This window comes from Calliopsis andreniformis, chromosome 9 (assembly GCF_051401765.1).
Source record: "Calliopsis andreniformis isolate RMS-2024a chromosome 9, iyCalAndr_principal, whole genome shotgun sequence".
Classification (NCBI taxonomy): Eukaryota; Metazoa; Arthropoda; class Insecta; order Hymenoptera; family Andrenidae; genus Calliopsis; species Calliopsis andreniformis.
Window position 1 is genome coordinate 388,837 of NC_135070.1, and position 19,020 is coordinate 407,856.

The 19,020-nt window shown below is 35.3% G+C and overlaps 1 protein-coding gene across 9 annotated transcripts; it reads right to left on the bottom strand.

The window, feature by feature from the left end:
- Positions 1 to 149: 149 nt before the first annotated feature.
- Positions 150 to 18,715, bottom strand: Slik (Sterile20-like kinase). 9 transcript variants are annotated; one of them, XR_013002620.1, is made up of 15 exons: positions 18,494 to 18,713; positions 16,790 to 17,390; positions 16,555 to 16,719; positions 16,287 to 16,485; positions 16,077 to 16,207; positions 15,682 to 16,005; positions 15,433 to 15,479; positions 14,909 to 14,963; positions 14,441 to 14,525; positions 14,206 to 14,366; positions 13,626 to 14,137; positions 13,034 to 13,566; positions 9,738 to 11,953; positions 5,524 to 6,536; positions 150 to 589 (listed from the first exon to the last, which is right to left on the bottom strand). XR_013002620.1 is itself a non-coding variant. In XM_076385149.1 (14 exons), exons 2-14 carry the CDS (start codon positions 16,946 to 16,948, stop codon positions 6,381 to 6,383), a joined length of 4,743 nt encoding a protein of 1,580 aa, XP_076241264.1. In that variant the 5' UTR covers positions 16,949 to 17,390; positions 18,494 to 18,713; the 3' UTR covers positions 150 to 6,380. The 9 variants fall into 9 exon arrangements, 8 of the variants coding, with proteins under 8 accessions (XP_076241264.1, XP_076241267.1, XP_076241262.1 ...); XM_076385149.1 differs by having other exon boundaries at positions 150 to 6,536; XM_076385147.1 differs by lacking the exons at positions 150 to 589; positions 5,524 to 6,536 and adding an exon at positions 8,552 to 9,256 and having other exon boundaries at positions 14,909 to 14,954; positions 18,494 to 18,715.
- Positions 18,716 to 19,020: the final 305 nt, after the last annotated feature.

The following is a 19,020-nucleotide window of genomic DNA, read 5'->3' on the forward strand; positions in this document are numbered from 1 at the left end:
AAAAACAACAAAAAATAAAAACGGAAAAAATATAAAACCGCAATCTTTTATCCGAACGCAAAATCGTTGCTATTTCACTGCGGTTTGATAAGTCACGTCTCCGATAAGGTTTTCGTGATCCATCCACGCAAAGTAATTTCGAAGACAGATAGAAGTAAAATATTTATTGTATCGCGTTTCTTAGTAACATTACCATAGAAATAATCGTAACATTAGTTCTTACACATTAATTGAATTAAAAATTTCCTTTTTATATCTAGTACTGAGCAATTAATTAATAAAGAGTCTATATTACAGCGGCGTGTATTTCTATGTATAATTTCTTCTTTGACATGTTCTCCCTCTCTTACACACATCCATGCACACGACGTACATACCGATCATACATGAACAACATTTTTCACGGCAAAATTACCTAAGGTAAAAACGAGCCTTGCAAAATATATGGAATCGGTTTTCTAAAACGACTTCGCTTCCAATACAAAGTAGTACTTCCATTCGCATACCCAAGAAAACGTACAATGACTGTCCCAAAGTACGTTGTGAAATTCCAAAAAAAATCTCATTCGATAAAAACAGTTGTAACAATCTGTAAAGAGAAAATCGAAATTTAGACAGTAGTACATGGTGTTTACAGCATCCGAATCGACTTTTTTATCATATGTTTCTCTACACGTTTTGTAAATTTTTTAATGTTGATTAAATTTTGTTTGTATTGGACACGCATTGTAGAGCAACCAGTATATAAGAATTGATTGATTTGACTTCCATTGGGCAAAATTGGCGAAGTCGCCTTGAGGGGATTAAATTTTCCCAAAGGTATTCTATAAAAGATTGTTCTCGGAAGAGAAACAACAGTAAAACCGTTTAACGAAACTTGCACTAGTTTTTGGGTGACTCTTCTTATCGGATTAAAAAACATCACTCCCGCATATGGAACAAAGGGGGTAATTAACACATGAACACGTGCAATAATTTACGGTTCACATAAACGTTTTTTTTTTTTTTTTCAGTGATAATAGAGAATTTTAAAGTCTGGGATAAAAAAGAGAACATGAACACAGCAGCGAAATTCAAACTCATGTCTTCTGAGTAGTAACTGGCTACTTGTATAATAAGTTCATTCCGCTCTGCATCTCCTTATTTTCTTCGATCTTATATCTCGTTCTATGGGAACTTTTGAATTCCATACTCAACTACCCTGCGCTGACATTCACCCGCACATGTCCACTATACAGCACATCTTGGAAGTACAATGTTTTTTCTTTCGAACAAGGAAAGATTTTCTGTTTTCCCAATTATTGCACAGTCTCCTGCCGGTTTTTTGGGCCTCTTCTCCTTATACCTTATGCAGGTCTGTCCAATACTATCCTCATCTTACTTTTGACATCACGTTGTAGGATTCGGGATGAAAAGAGTGAGGTGGTGTGAGGTAGTACGTCAGCCAATTATTTGCCATGGCCAATTTCAAAAATGACACAACTCAAAAAGCGTGATTTTCTAATTAGTCTATTCATTATAACAATTTTTCTAATTAAACTTCAAAATTCTATTATTCTTTAAACTTGGAGGAAAAAGATCGAAAGTTGTACTACTATTCTCGTTCGGAAGATAAGCGTATAGACACGCTGACATGAGTGATTCATAACGACTTCAAGAACATCATAGTTCACAGGATGATTAGAAATGTGCGATAGAGCACCCGTAACGGAGAAACGATTCGTTTATTGCTGAGACCTTCAAGTGCTCCTGAAGGGCTATCAAGCCAATGTGCTGAAGAATATAATCATTCTCCAAACGCCAAACCAGTAATCTATTGCAATATTTGTTCTATATCATGAATCCGAACTGGCATTATCTTAGCAAGACAATCGGCTTTGACGCCAAAAAATGTCTAACCTAACGAAACGAGTTAAAAGGATTTAGATCATTCCGCAGTATCTGTGGAGGCGATAGCTACAGAGTAAGATCAGCTCTGCCACCGAGTTACGAAACTAGAGGCAAAGCTTTGAGTTGAAACCTAGAGAGTACCTGCGTACGGAGCGCATCCATCAAAGCAGACCTATTTCACCCCTAACATATTAATCCTTGGTTCCAATCGGGAAGCTATGATTGGGTTCATTTGGTCCCAGCCACTGCCTTTCAAAGATTAAATATTGCGCATGGGAAGAAACTCCTGTAATAAACGGCTATTGTAATTCACTAGCTGGAAACCTTGGAAAAATACTAAAACGATAGGCTCTTAGGCGAAGTTAAAAACTGCAAGACTGGTAAGGACGTTAATTGGGACACGCGATGCATCATCATTCGAGAAGATAAAACTCCCATTGGCAGAAGCTATATAATAAGGAAGAATTCCAAAGAAAAAAAAGCCTTCTCTGCCGTCAAAAAGTGTTACGTTACAAATATTTGAGAGCGAATGTCTGCACAGGACGGTTCAGTATGGGATCTAGAATCTACTATTGGACGAAATATAGAATTGGAAAAAAGAGCAAGACAAAAAGTAGCAGTGGTTCATTACAGAAGTAGCCAGCTAGCACTCAGAAGACGACCTGATGTCAAATTCCGTTGCTATTTGTTCGCTTTTTCATTCCAGATTCTACATAGGTACAAAACAATTTCTTCACCTGTCTTCGACACAGGGAATGTGTGGATACCTAACTCTATATTAAACATTATAGTGAAACATGTAAATTGCTTCTGCTTTTTAACTCAGAACCATTAAAAATCGCATCAAGCTTCTTTTGAGGTAACCACGCGTTCCCATTGCACAGATGAATCTCTCTCGCAAAGAAAATAGGAGCCCTTTTGAATTTCAGTTATAAAAGACAATCATGCTTACGCTCGTAAAATAAACAACTTAACGCTTAACCCATTATATAAATATACCTATATAAAATAAACTCGACCTAAAGATGAAGAAGTACACTGTCGTAAGAAAATCGATCAAACACGCGTTAAAGTATAAAAAGAGGAAAATGCTTCGAGAAACCACAAACGCGAATACCATTCCTTCTCTTTCTTTTCATTCACGTGAACTTCGTTTGTCCTATGAAATGAAACATATCTTTTTTGTTTAAAACACTTGTCTTATTCGACGGGAAGTTGCTTGATGAAATTCGATTTCATAATACCACTTTGTGCTAAATCATATGGAATCCAATGGAAACGGTATTATCACTAGTTGCACATTTTATCGCAACGAACATATCAACAATAATCTCATCTGATTCTCCTCTTCTTTACTCATTCTTTCAGTCTATCAATCCTCCATATACATATTATATTCTATGTGTATACATGTATATACACGTCGAGTATATAATTCACTGTCAATATGTATTCGGCAAACATTGAAAACAAAGTTCGTGTAATAGATACAAATAGCAGAGAAAAAAGGAGAAAACCTGATAACAGAATCTGCTTCTTCGTATGTTTAAATACTGTAATACATACGTACAGTGATAATAATTAAATGCCGACCGAAGAAAACCACTACTTCCAGAGAAACAGGGGGCAACATAAAGAAAATACTTTATATTTATATATATGTATATAACGATGACTACCTCGAGCGAATCGACGTGATTGATTCGATGTACCGATTCGACAAGTTTCATTCGTTCTTTCCATTTATATTATGTATATGTGTATATATATATATATATTTTTTATATTACATTATAATCCACGCTCTAATCGTCATCATATAAATACTTTCGATCGTAATAACGCACGCGATCGGTTCTCTAAAAAATCTGTGAGTAAGGCTATTACGAAAATTTCACGAAAACAGATATTTTTTCACTGTCTTCCTTTTTTAAATATAATGCACACGTGATCGATGCCTCTAAATTACCTACTGTCTCCAAAAGTGAATGCTCTACTCTGTCTCTGCCTACATGCTTAGACTCTACAATCTCCGAACTTATACACCGAACGTATAGCTTCCATCCAGGAGAGTATAAAAAATCAAAATTCCCAAAGAGAATTAAAGTACACTTGAACATTCATAGCAAATTCCGAAAAGGGTTTTTATTTATTATCAAGATTTTTAGCTGTACTATGCACACCTCTCTCGTCGTAGTATCTCCGTAATCGTTAAACTTTCAAGAATACACATATGTGTATACATATATGATGATGATGATAATGATGATGATATATATATGATGTAGGTATATATGCTTTGGCAAATGTCCTTGTTTCTCTTGTTTAAATCAACTGAACTGACGATGCTCATATTTCGTATAAACTTATACTGCGGTTACGAGAATCTCGAAAAATTGAATAATAAGATCTCAAATAGATATTCTTACAATGTCTCGCTGGCACACTACAAACTCTACATAATGTTCCGCAACTGATATCACAGAAATTAACAAACTCAAAGATAAAAAAGAATTCCTGTTAAGCCTAAAACCAGTGAACCTTTTGACACTAAGATGCAATCACTTTGAATTGCTAGAATCATAAATTTGACCGTACCTTAATACGTTCAGTACAAGTGATGTCATAAGACCTCAAGCGAACTGTACGGACCACCGTACAGACAATGTCTTAAGACATCACATGACACAAGAGAACAGAAAGGAAGAAAAAATTCCAATATGGGGGGTGAACTCTTGAAAACGTCCCATACTGAACGTGTCAAAGGATTGACAGAACCACGTTTACCAGGATTCTGCTTTACTTTTGAAATACATATATTAATCTCGTAACATTTGTTTCAGAACGCCTTGTTTGCTCTTTTACTTGTTTACGATCCTCTGGCGAAATGGAAGTAACATTCCACAAAAAGGAACTGGGCAATTTTCCAAAAGGGATCGCAGAATCGTTTCCGTACCATGCACTAGAATATTCAAAATATATATATTGAACAATTCATCCCGATTTCTATATATGTATTTATGTACAAACCTTCCATTTGACGATAAAATATATAAGAAGCGCCTGTCTCATAGACAGATCAACGGTTGGAACATAGAAATGGGAAAGTTTAAAAGATCAATATACACAATAATCATTAAAGAAAGGGAAAAAAGTACATGGAGTGTAAAGAAGACAGAGAGAAACGAAAAGGAATATTGCATACAAATATACTTTTTTACAAAATCTACGACTCGTAATTTTTAATCACATATACTCGTGCTTGTAAATTAAAAAAAAAGAGATTCTCTACAATGCCGTCGGGAACTCTACCTTACATATTCCATACAAATGTATTATTTGGCATTGAACCTTTATTCGTAGCATTAGGACATTTTCTCTCTTTTACTTCATCTAAAAAATATATATCCGTATATCTTCATCTCGATAAAAAACGATCCTTTGTATTCCGTGCGGAAATTTAGCGCGTTCCCTTCGCAAGAAAAATTAATGAGAAACGGAGACGAGTGGAACCACATAACGTTCTACGATCGGCAATTCAATTCATAGCACGCAAATCCCCTTTACGCGTAATCTCTACCTCAAAGTTCACAAACTTTCACCATTTCCGTCGCTTACTCGCCGTTTACGTACCTTAATACCAACCAAAAGATTCTCTGGTTGAAGCGCTCGGACAACGCCACGCAACTGCAGGTACCAGATACAACAGGCATGATAATATATCTCGCATCTGAACGATCGAAAATATACTCTTTTCTCTTCCACGTGTGCATTACGTGCGTATAAAATCGCTGAACATCCTACAAACACACTGCAAAACACTACCCGCACATATTCTCGATGAAACAATTAAGATATCCTTCGAATTGACGGTAATTCGACACGAATGCGTGTGTATAAGACAAGTACAAAAAAAGATTCCTTTTCAGAGTAGAATTACGAACGGATCCCATGGACTCAACGGAGTCTTCGGGAACGATGTAGATCGGGCGGATGCATTCCCTTGACGGAATCGATTAAGAAATTAGTTACGTACAAAATATATTTCAGAAGAGAGCCTTGAGAACCACTCGGTCTCCTATTGTAAAAACAAGTAAGGCTTCCTCTCCTGATCTCTGGATTAAGTTGTAACAGCTTTGCTCATTGCTGTGCAACTCCTGCACGTCATACACGGATCTGTCGTTGGATTGACAGTTAAACTGAAAGCTACATAGTACGTGTAAATTGGTCGTAGATCGTGGCGATCGTGTCTATGATAACAGGCATCGCCTCTCGTCGTAGCCGTATTCGTTTTTGCGACCAACATAGCTTTGGTCGCCTCTGCCTGGCCAGTCAGCATTCTCGATTGACCTCGAATTACCTCGATAAACTTCGGTAACTTCTGTCACGATGAAACAGACCTCGAGAGAGACGCTTGTCCGTAACTCGTGGCTTCTGACTTGCTTCGACGAGACTTGGAATATCCAGATCAGCTCTACCCGAGTGACATGTTAACCCTCGCTCACTGACGATAGAGAGCTACGCGTCGAGCCAACCGTGTGATGAGTCAGATCGGGAAGATCGGCTGGCAGGCATAAAGGTATCGCGCTCGGTCCATAAATCGCCTCTTGTTCCTCAAGTTGTAAAGCGAATTGCTCTTCCAATTTCTGTAAACGAAAGTCACGAATATTAGAAAAATGAATATGTTAACTTTTGAAGGAGATAATTTTTCTTTTTTTCTTTGAAAAAGTCTAAACAATCAATGTCATCAAATAATTAACGCTAAGAAATTTCATACAAAAATTTAATCGCTTACTGTAAATTGTGTTATATTGAATGAAAAATTAAAGATGTTATTGGCTACTATCTCTGAAACTCAACGATTATTATGCGACAAAGTTACTTTTTTGGTAGAGTTAATGTAAAATAAATATGTATTTCTTATCTCATTAAGAGGGGAATTTCTTTTTCTATTCGTAAAAATATCGATTTCATTAGAATTGTTTATTAACAAAACTACATAATAAATTATCTTCAATCTTTCTGTATGTTTTTATTATATGTTCAAGTAGTTATATTTTTTTAAAAAAGATTCTGTTAGACATTCCACCTATATGTTTCTTCAACCCAACATGTCCATTTTTTTCTAGTTTGGGGGGAAGATCGATGGGCTTGAAATTTTTACTTTTGAGAAAGTATCCCTCTACCGTTTGATGAAAGAGAAAAATGATATACTGTATATTCTTTTTTTTTTTTTTTATTATAAAAAGTTGGTCAGTCATTTTTCAGAATAAAATCGACTATTTGAGTTTAACAAGTCGTCATTTTCTCAAAATATTTTTGCCTTTTTTTATTCTTCGTCAAACTTGGTCTTCTTCGTTATATGATCTGAAAGAGATATTATACCAACCAACGAAAAGGGACATGATGGTTAAGAAGAAGTATAGTCGGAATATGTAATAGAATCTTTTCTAAACAAATTTAATAACGAAGATTTACTATGTAATTTCTTCAATAAAAAAATCTCAAAATCAGAGATATCAACCTGTAACATCTTGACACTGCACCCTACAGTATTTTATACATAAGTATTTCATACATGTATTGGCGTCAACAGAGTTTTTCTTTCAACTGACCTGGTTCGTTACCTAGTAGAGACCTTTCACTTATCCACTTGTCGAGTCTCTTTTTTTTTCAACATATCGTCAGCTGGCTCTTTATAGGGGGGAATTATGTAACGTAACGGGAATGTATAAATATGTAAATGTATAAACGTACCACAATGGAAAACACTTATATTACGAAAACCCCCAAAATGCGTAAGCGTTTACACTTGACTACTTCTAATGAGTATATAACATATATAGCCCCATGATTACCACAGGATTCACCTTGTTACTAGTTCCATGAAATTAAGTGATTCAAGCTGGTGTTTTTTAACGCGACAATTAGACACGATCGACAACAAGTGCCTAAGAGGTCTCAGAATTTGTATACATTACCACTTATTTAGTAGAAAGCAACTTTGAGATAACAAGTGTTCGAAAACACTTTGTATTTATGAAAGTTTATGAATTAAGATGGTTAAACACCTCCTGGGTTGCTTTGGATTCGTACTAAAATTTTAAAAAATAAACTTGACTTTGTAATAATTTAATTACCGACCACAGACTTTCCACATCTCCATGTGCTCGGTAAATTTTCACTCTTTCCAACAATATTAAGCTATTTCTATAAATACATATATGTAGTGATTGGTCATTCGTTTTCCCCAAATGATACTGCACCACATTTACAATGTTACACAATTAACACGTTACGTGCCACGTGAACCATCGGTGACTCCCTTCATTTATTCTAAAATATTCATTAAAAGACCAAGTGTCTTCAACTTAGAAGTGAAACAAAAATAAGTAAACAACAGCTGAATGTATTAAGAATTACTACCATTTAGCTGTTATCTTCCTCCAAATAAGTATCATAGTTCGATCTCCTAATAAATTTTCAGAGTTCTACCGAAAACATGACACAGAACGCGTTAATAATGGACTGTACATGTTATTCAGTTCTCCATGTGAGATCCCATACTCTGTATATTTCTATACTTGGTTACGTCAAAAACAAGAAAAAAAAGAAATATATATATCTATATATATATGTATTAAATGTGTATGTGTAATATTATATGCATGTGCAGATAGTGCACGTACACATATAGTATGTATATTATGTATAATGTACGTTCTACTTAATATATGTATACAGCGTTTAGAAACATTATAAATTATATTACCATATAATCGAAGCAAACGGTAAGTAAAGCGAACGTGTTATGCTTCAAATGCTTGAAACACAATACAACGAGGGAGGAGCTTTGAAATAAAAGTGAATACAAAACACTAACGGTCCTTTGGAAATAGCAGACAAGAAGTCTGCTAAAGCTAAAATCGCCTGAAATTTTAGACCTTCGGCGATCGATCAGAAATTTCATTTCGAAACTCCTCCAGGTGGACAAAGAACAAAACCAAAATGGGGAGATGGGACAAAATCAAACAACATGATTGGAAAAGTACTATCTACGGGGCGAAGAGGATGGCACTAAGTCCGGCTTGGAATGGCTTCGTGAAATCATGCCGTTCACAGAGCTACTGTCCGAGCCACCAACTCTTAGCGATACCCTTGGAATAGTGAATGGACACGGAGAGGTTGGTGTGGAACGAGGCAAGCGCGGAGACTTCTCCCAGCCATCGAGACTGAATATGTTAGAGTAATCTAAGGGAAGAGTAGAAGGAAGGGGAGGACAGAGACTGCTAAGACCCGAGGGTAAATAATCTCGGTAGCAAGCTTCCAACGCTTCCATTTCAGCCGTCAGCTCAGCCTCTAACTTCTATAACAAGTATATTAAGACTTATTTCAGTATGACTGTATGACACTCAATTAGGATTGCGAACAATTCTTAATTCTTTCTGCTCTGCTCATCGAGATATGTTTCTTCTCTATAAGGGAAGATTTGTGATGTTGCCAAGCGCGTGATAACTATAATTATGAACATTTAGAGATCGAAATATAGTCTTAGAAAAATGATAGCTCCAGGAAACATTGTCGTTTCTTTCAAAAAGTAAAATCAAACTTAAAAACAATTTGAGCTTGATTCCATCCAATAGAATCTTTATCTAAGACATACAAATCTTCAATATTTCTTAAAAGTATTGTTACTCCTGGAACAACCTGATAATTATTGTCGTGAAACATCTAACAACAGAAGAGACACTTGGAAGTAATCAAAAAAAGAAAAAAGAGAAACTGTTTTACAAAATTCATATAAATTGAAAAAAAAGGACAATAGTAATCAAATATATATTTTGTACCTGTTTGCGAGGCTTCAGTTGCGCTTTCCACTCACGAAGCTCCTTACTGTATGCCTCCTCCAACTCTTTCAGCTTCAAGGTTTCATACTCCATCAGCATCTTTCTCTTCTCGTTCTGTAACTGTTCCAGCTCCTTAATGGTAGCGTCGCTCTGCGCTCTAACTTCCTCCAATTGCCGCGAATGTTTTAATTCAAATCGTTGTTGCTCCGCTCTATATCGCTTCTTTTCGTTCTCTTGGAACTTCTTCAATTTCTCCCTCTCTGCGTCAGGGTCTGGTGCAATCACCGATGACATCGAAATCCTCATAGATTCTCGGAACATCATCTCACGCGCCTTCATCTCGTTACGAATCCTTTTTGGTAAATTCCTGCGTTCTACCGTCTGTCGTTTAATCAGTTCTTCCTCCTTTCTCTGGTTCATCCGTTTCATCTGTTCCAGCTCTTTCTCATGACGAATCAACATCTGATGCCTCTGCAAGAAGAATATATCCTTTAGCTGCTTTTTCAGCAGCTGCTGCTTCTCATGGATCTGTCGCTCTTCTGCTTCCCAAATTTGCACTTCTCGAGCCCTCATCAATTGATGCTTCTGCTGCAAGAACTGTCTCTCCATTAAAGCAATCTTTTCACGATGACTATCGGACAATCTTCTCAAAGATAGCTCATGATTTTCGTTGAGTTTATCCAGGAAGTCTTTCTCTCTCTCCTCGTGATCAGCCTCCAGTTTCTCTTTGCGTATCTTGAACGCACTTTTTCGCTTGTCCTTGGGCATCAAGTCCACTTCTTGTTTGAGCAATCTCAATTCCTGTTTTAAACCCTCCCGGAACTGCTTGAGGTCTCTCTCCTGCTCACTACGGATTTTCTTTGATGCTATTCTCAGGTCTGCTTCTTGTTGCGCTTCAGCTCTCTCAATCTGTTGCCTCTGATGCCGCGCAAGAGTCTCCAAATCAGTTTCTGCATTTCGTTCTAGGAGTTGCCTTTCTTGCTCAAACCGTTTTTCTTGTTGATCTTTGTTGATCTGTGCTTTCTGAGTTAAATCCTGGAATTGCTTCTGCTCCATTTTTTGTAACATCTTCAGTTCTCTCAGTTCTTGCTTTCGGAAGATCTGATCATCATATACCTTTCCATTTTCATCGTCACCGTAAATCACCTTCGAAGTGGTCGTAGTGACTACCACACCATCTATCTCGAACTTCCTTGTCCGTTTTCTCGTTTTCTTCTTCAAATTCATCATTTGTATGTCTTCCTTCGTTCTTGTCGGTCGTTGTATATCACGATTATAGTCTGGTTTCCGTCGCAATACCACTTCCTCGTCGACTTCCGTCGACTGACCTTGACTTAAATGATTCTCCTTGTTAGATTCCCTACTGTCCTGACTAATTGTAGTAGAGATCGACTCTGCATCCGAACGATCTATGCTCTTGCTGGGTGTATGTGATCTCGTTGACCCAGATTCGCTTTGAGATCTAGATCCCTCGAAGCTATCCGGAGACACCCTTTTTTCTTTGTACACTTTTCCACCAACATCCTTTGGTTTGATCGACTTTATCACTTTCTCATCGATGCGGGTTACGGAAGACTTATCATTTTTGAGCAAACCATTCATTTTCTTCGAGTTTCGATCCGTGTCTTCACCATCTACAGGCTCGACAGTCGTTCCAGTGATTATCATTTTGGTAATCTCATCCCCGCTATCACTCTTCGTACTTGACCTTTCGATCAGGCTCATGTCGCTATGCGATGTCCTCACAGTGTCGTGTTTATTAAGTACAGAGGAATCCTTCACTTGTTCCTTATCTTCGCCAACTGTGACCACAGAAACATGACTAGTATCCTGCAATTCATCTACGATCGGACTCACGATCAGGACCTCTGATTCGTCTAACTTCTTACCGACTCTTTTAGACACGTCGGTAAGAACGATCGGCTGTTCTTGTGGTATGTACTCCAAACTGTCCAGACTAGGAAATCCGTCATCGTCCGTGGAACTTTCGTTCACCTGTGTTTTGTTCAGTTCGTTTGCAACGATTATGACCTCCGACGTTGGAGAGGGTCGACAAGAAAGAGGCATCGGTGATACAGCATCGACTAAAACTGGTGGATGCGTTGTCACCACTGTTACTTGACTTACATTACTCGCGAGACTGTTCGATAGATCAGGACTTTCTGCTGTAATTCGGACGGTTGATGTGTTTGGACGTAGCTCTTGATCGGATTTACCTAAAAATTTGAAAAATGTTACAAATACTTGAATATTTTAAGAACAAGAAATATAGAAGAGATATTGAAGAACTGAAATGTAAATATACAATTGTAACGGCAAGACAAAAGATACAGAAAGCATAATACGAGCTGCGCAGATACTAAACTTATCAAATTCATAAATCAAAAAGAAAAAAAAAGTAACGGTATGATAAATAATTTCTTTTAAAGTTAGGTTAAATTAAACAACCAAAGTAATCTGCTATAGTCAATTCTTTACAAAATGATTGGGTTTTGTTCTTTAAGGCATTGAATTCTTGACAAAAAACTTCAAATTTGTCAAAATGGCTTCAGAAATATGATAAATTTACCAATCATACACAGTTTTATTATTTTATGAGAGTAGATATAACTATATAGATAAAGTTTTCAGTTTCTGAAATGTTAATTACTAGTCATGTGCTTTGGCGACAAAGATAAAATTTTTACAAAAAATGGACTTGATTAATTTGACTTCTGAAAGGTTCATATAACGCCTATTATAAGTACATAAGAACCGGTTTATTAGCATGGAAAAAGACCAAAGAAGAAAAGATGGAGAGCAAAAGTTGGTAGTTAGGACTAGGTGTGATAATTTGGCCGAATAGATAAAAGAGCATTAAAGCAGCTCATAGAAAAGCACAGTACATTGCAATATTAAATTGAAATAGGTGCTGGAATGATAGAGCAGTGACAAGATAACAGAATTGTGACGAAAGGGGAAAAAGCGAAGAAGGAGATGAAGAGACTAGAAAGGTTAAGATATCTGAGTACCTGAGCGGAATCCAAAGAATTATTACGTATAGTAGCTACAGAAGCTTTACGTTACATATATCTTGTTTGTAATTTCTTTCTTATGTCTTTATACTCAATTATTACAAACAAAAAATGTAAGGATTTTATTTAAAATCAAATGCTAATATTAAATGTAATAAGGCAAACTTCATTTTGTAGCCAGAAGGCAAAAAATATATAAATAAATGTAATAAAATTCTTGAATGTTTTAATGTCATTTGTGTAAATACCTAAAAAGTCATGAATATTTGGATCATTTCTTACCAGTAATAACAACAACATTGTCGCCACTACCTCTTCTCGAAGCACTTCTACTTCTAATAGGGGTTGATGTGATTACTGACACATTCACCAAAGAACCTTTCTTCTCGCTGTTCGAACTGTCATTGACGGCATTTTCATAATTGTGTTCCTTGTTCGACCATTTTTTCTTGTCTCGTTTTCCATCAAATTCATCCGGGAAGTTCTCCAACGAATCATATCTGGAAGATCCTTCGCTGTGACTCTTAACAACTGGTTCTGTTTTATGTATTCCATAATCTGTTTTGATATTTTCAGTGGAACAAGATTTTATAATATTTTTTTCAGACATGGCGGTTTTTGCAGCTTCTTTAGACTTCAGTGCATCCAAAGAAGAAACATTCGCTCGCATTTCAGAGTCCATCGAAAATCGTTTCTCTAAAACCGCATTTAACTTTTCCTCCACAGATTTCCGTTTCGCTTGCAAACTTTTATAATTCTCTTCTATTGAAGACTGTCGTTTAACTGTTACATCAACTGATGGCTTTTTCTCCATTCTGAAATAAAATATTGAACACTATATCTGGAAAAAAAAATATTTATCTATTTGCATTACCTGTTTTTTTCTTCCAAAGATGACTGTTTATTAAATACTGGCTTTGCCCAATCTTCTGATAACTCCGGTTTAACTGGTGCAGATTTCCTCTTCTCTTCTAGTGTTAGTTGTGGTTTCGAGGATGGAGGAGCTATTTTATCAACCGGCTTTTGTCTAATATCAACTTTCTTCGTGTCATCCAGATTAATTTTCTCTTTTTCATTAATATCTGTTGCCATTTTCCCTAAACTATTCGATACATTTTGCTTTTCGCTAAGAATGTCTGTATTCATCTGTTCCTTGTTTATTGTTTCTTGATTTTCTGTTACGATACTTTTATCTCGTTGCTTTTCATCGTTAATTTTACACTGGTCTAATGTCTCAATAGTATGTTGCTTATCGGCCAGTTTCAAAATGTTCTCCTTATCCTCATTTTTGCTATCTTGACGCATGAGCGGTGGAGGTGGTGCAGGACCTTTTTCTCGAGATATTCTACGTTCATTTGTTTCGCTTGTACTAGGAGGTTTAGGTGCCTGAAAACGACATTCGAATATTATCGGTATAAATACAAAAATCGTGAAGATGAATTTAAAATAAGTACTTGTTTTTTCTCAACAAAAACAGGTATGTTCTCTTTAGATTCTGCTTTACGTAATTTCTTGTTTCGGTCTTCCTTCTCTCCTTCTCTGTTAATCTCACGTTTATTATTTTCTTCTTTTTTCGCGGTCACGGGTGATGCAACAGGATTTTCTTTTTCAGAAACTGAAAAAATGTCAATTAGTGTAGTAATTTCTTTTTATCTGTTGTAGAATTGTTGTTCTCAGAATCACACTTACTCTTAACATCAGCGTCACTGCGCATAGATGCAGAGTCATCTCCGAGTTGATCCAGCTCCAGAGGAAGCTGAGACGTGCGTTGCTCCTGAAAACATTTTGCTTTATTGTATTCACATGATTATGTAATTTATACATATTTAATTTATACTTTATTGTATCCAAGTCTATTATGCTTTCTATCCTACAAAAACCTGACTTTGAAGAACGGGGATAATGGAAAATAACATATTTGACGTGAACATGAAACAATAAATTAAGAATAAATTAACCATTAAAATATGTCAACATGAATTGATGTAATTTAACATAAGTACAAAAAACATGAAATTTGAATATGAATAATATGCATTGAAAATAGCTTATGCATGGCAGTAAAAAAATTAACGTAGCATAGTATTACAGTAATAATATGTACAAAACAATACATTAAAATTAAATTAGACAACATTTATTGCATAAGCTACTGACCTGACAAACGCAGGGATGTTGGGGCTGGCAAAGCCCAGGAGAGCCGCATGCACAGCCAAATTACTCAAATTACAACGACATATTTATTGAAATGTTATTATTTTTATTATAAAAAATAAAAATGTGGGATAATTTACGAAATTCTTCAAATCGTGATTTCAAATGATAATATACAATAAATGAAAAATTAATATCTACTATTCATTCAATTGAACTGAATATAACCTTGATATTTTTTTGCAAATTAAAAAAAGAAGCTTAAGTTAACATTGAATGTTACATGCATGAATTTCTCTGAAAGTTTGTTTACATTTACATATATCATGCATATATGTATTAAATGTAAGTGTGTTTTATAATATTATGAAACATATTAATAACTCATTAGAAAGTAAAAAAATTATTTTTTCTTATATATTGCCAACTTTTTGAATGCAAACAAATATACTTTACTGTTTAATCGTTTAAAAACAAATAATAAAATTACACTACACATTTTATATGTTTCATCCAGTAGCAGCTTACCGATCCGCTGATATTGTTCTCTGTGTTTTTTCGCTTTTTTGGCCTTCTAGCAAAATGAAAGCGTGTAACAACGTTTGTACATATTAATTCTATTTGTGAAGCTTTATACATTGCTATGAATTAGAAGATCTTTACAAACTCTTTTTCTTATTAAATAATTTTCCCCACGAATATAAATATTTAATCGTCGGACAGAATTCGATGACTATGCAAAATGTAAACTGAAAATAGTCGAGAATGAAACCCACCTCTGCTTCATCGTCGACCAATTCCTCTTCAACGACGTCAGCTTTATATTCTAGTAACAAATCCCTAATTGGTTTTGAATCCAAATTTCGATTTATAAATGGATGCTTTAATAATTCATCGGCTGTAGGTCGTGATGTTGGATCCTTTATAAGAGCTTTTGCAATAAAATCATTAAAATCCTTACTCCATTTCCCAGGTTGATCAAGTTTTGGTGGATCGTTCTTTTGTATTTTAAGAAGTACCCTCATAGGTGACATTTCATGATTTGGCGGTTCCATTTGCGCAAATTCTATTAATGTAATCCCAAGTGACCAAATATCTACCTAAATACAAAAAATACAAAAACATGAGAAACTTCAAGTGTAACCTTCTTAACATAAGATATATTCCTTACTTTAAAATCATAAGGATTATCTCTGAACGTTTCACATAGTACTACTTCTGGAGCCATCCAATATGGTGTACCAATGAAAGTATCATGTTTCTGTAAAGTATGCTTATTTTTTGCAGACACTCCAAAATCAGCTGTAAACTCAGGAAATTGTTAATCCTTTTTAGTTTTAAAAAACATATACACATAGTTTGCTTAAAATATATTAATTACCTATTTTCACTCCTCCAGCCATTGTTAGCAAAACATTTCCTGCTTTCAGATCCCTATGGATAACTTTAGATTTATGTAAAAATGCAAGACCCTTAGTCATATGTTGACATATATAGGCAATTTGTGGCTCTGTTAAAGCTTTCTCTAACTCAACCATTATGGAGTCAACAGCACCACCATCACAATATTCTATTAACATCTGTAAACATATTATAAGCATTAAATAAGTATTAGTAATTCTTATAAATATTGTTTAATAAACACATACCCATAGTTTGCCTTCAATAAAATATGCTTCATGTAACTCAACAACATTTGGATGTTTACACTCTGATAAAATATCTATTTCGATCATAAAATCACTAAGGTCATCTTCTCCTTCCAAAGCACACATTTTTGCAGCAGCAAGTTGTTGCGTTTGCCTATGTTGTGCCTGAAAAGATAATGAAATTATTTAATAAGATATAACTCTAAAATCATTCTAAATCTACTCACAACTTTACCTTATAAACTTTACCAAATGCTCCATCTCCAAGTTCACCCACCATTTCCCAGAATTCTTCTGGGTTGCAATCCATCTTAATATTATTATACAATTTCTTTTTCTTAGCATCGTTGCCACCAAAGTGGAACGCTTTCTTTAAATTTGATAAGAATGACATTTTCGTAATACCTCTTTAATACATTCACATGTATAAGAGCTGTACTTTTATTACATTCTGTTATAAGATTCAATAATATTCACCATTAACAACAAATATTCAGTTTAATGCTGCACTTACACAAATTTTATGCAGTGCTTAAATAAATCATTATTACACAAAACAATTATAAGATGCATAAAGTCATCTTTTTCTCTTCAATACAGTTTTTCGTACTATTCTACGTTTCAACACATGTCTACTACAATATAGAATATTCTAAGAAACTGATTTTACTTAAATCCCCGTATAACACCAGGGGATTGTGCCAAATCTCTCCCGCATCTTGGTAACTTATAATCAATGCTTGCTAATTACAATGTTTGAATGGAAAGTAATGTATATAGCAAGAACAAAACCCATTATAAATAACCTTCTGTCTTCACTTGTAATAGACACAAAGCTGAAATAAAAAAAAATAGCAAAAATTATATAGAAAATGCATCAGTTTTAAATGAAATACATCAGAGTTAAAAGTAGTACTATACAAATTCCATTGATAGAGAAAACTGGGACATAGCTAGCAGAACAACATTCCAACAAGAGAGACCTCTAGGTTTATGTGTTGTAGCTAGGTTTCAATGGATACACATTATAAACTGAAATGTATTGTAAAATCAACTAAAATGAATATATAATGTTTACTAAAACACGAATCTATAACTTTATATCTATCTATATTTCAATATATATACCAAAATTTAATATAAACTTGACAATTTAATGATAAACATCCAATAAAATGTATTATAGATAATACATTTATCATTAACATACTAGATATGAAAAAGATAAATATGATAAAAGTAGTACTGAAAAAAATAATATCAATGACCAAATAAATTACATACTAATAGTTACATAAATAAATGATTGGTACCCACATACGCAATTTAACATGTGATTCTCAAGCAGCAAATACAAATTATTCAGTTATATGCAAATTCACGTATTCATTTGTAATTAGAGAAAACAATTTGAACAAAACATTTGTAACGAGAAAAAATGTTGACTCGCAGAGTACCGAAAACAGAAATCTGTTTGAAATGTCGAGAGTTCGCGGTCACGAGGTTGACACAATTTTGACAAGTAAACTTCGGTCATACGTGTCCGCCATCGTTTTGTAAATACACTTTCCCCATCTTCTGTGAATCGAAAACGTACGAAGGATTATATTCGTCTTCAATCACACAAGAGGAAACCGAAACCTTCTTAATGAATCAAGAATAACCATTGTACAAGAAAGCGTGCATGAATGCGTTTCGGCCACATCGATGAAATTTTCGCGAAGACATCTATGCAGTTTATGGCCTACCAAACTAATATACGTATTTCATTCACCTCGATATGCAATAAATCATGGAAAAACAGATCGGGTTCGTCAACACGGAACAATCGTACAAATCCGTCATTCGACTGACAATAAAGCAAAAAGCTTTCAAAATTCCTTATACCAAAACACACGACAGCCGAGAAGAAATCTGTAGACATTATCCTTTTGCTCACCTTCTCTCTTCCAACGATCCACCGTCGACGAAACGGGCACACACTTCGTCTCGGTTTCTAACCATCGACGATTCACCCAGAGCTTCGTTCCACACGATCTCATTAACTGTGCACGTATCTCCGAAAGTCCACCGTTCACCACTCGATAGTATCGGGACGAACGTGAATAGGGGTATCACGAAATCAGTAAACTAGACGGACCCGTACGTACACGGCCATTTTCAGTAGCACACGCACATCACACATCGCACCGTACCACGCCTGGAAGTGACGTAACCAATCGGCAAGTGTGCCTATATTTTCTGCAACAGAACCTTCTGCAACTTACGAATGCATCTTAAATGGGCTTCCTGAAAAAAATCGCACCTCCGTGTGTCCTACAAAGTACTATGCGCGGTAACGCGTTTATGTAAATTAAAATCGATTGTCGCTTGGAAACTGGCTGCAGTTGTCCACGCGCGGCAATTAAATTAAAAGCGTAGCGTATTTCTTCAGTTAATGATCGTAAGTGAAATTTTTAACGTTTT

Excerpts from the sequence above, each read along its gene's own strand:
- Slik (XM_076385144.1), bottom strand. The coding sequence starts at position 16,948 with ATGTCATTCTTATCAAATTTAAAGAAAGCGTTCCACTTTGGTGGCAAC. Across the intron at positions 14,964-15,432 it reads GAACAATATCAGCGGATCGG|CTGTGCATGCGGCTCTCCTG; the intron begins TAAGCTGCTACT and ends TGAGTAATTTGG. Across the intron at positions 14,526-14,908 it reads AACATCCCTGCGTTTGTCAG|GAGCAACGCACGTCTCAGCT; the intron begins GTCAGTAGCTTA and ends AAATGTTTTCAG.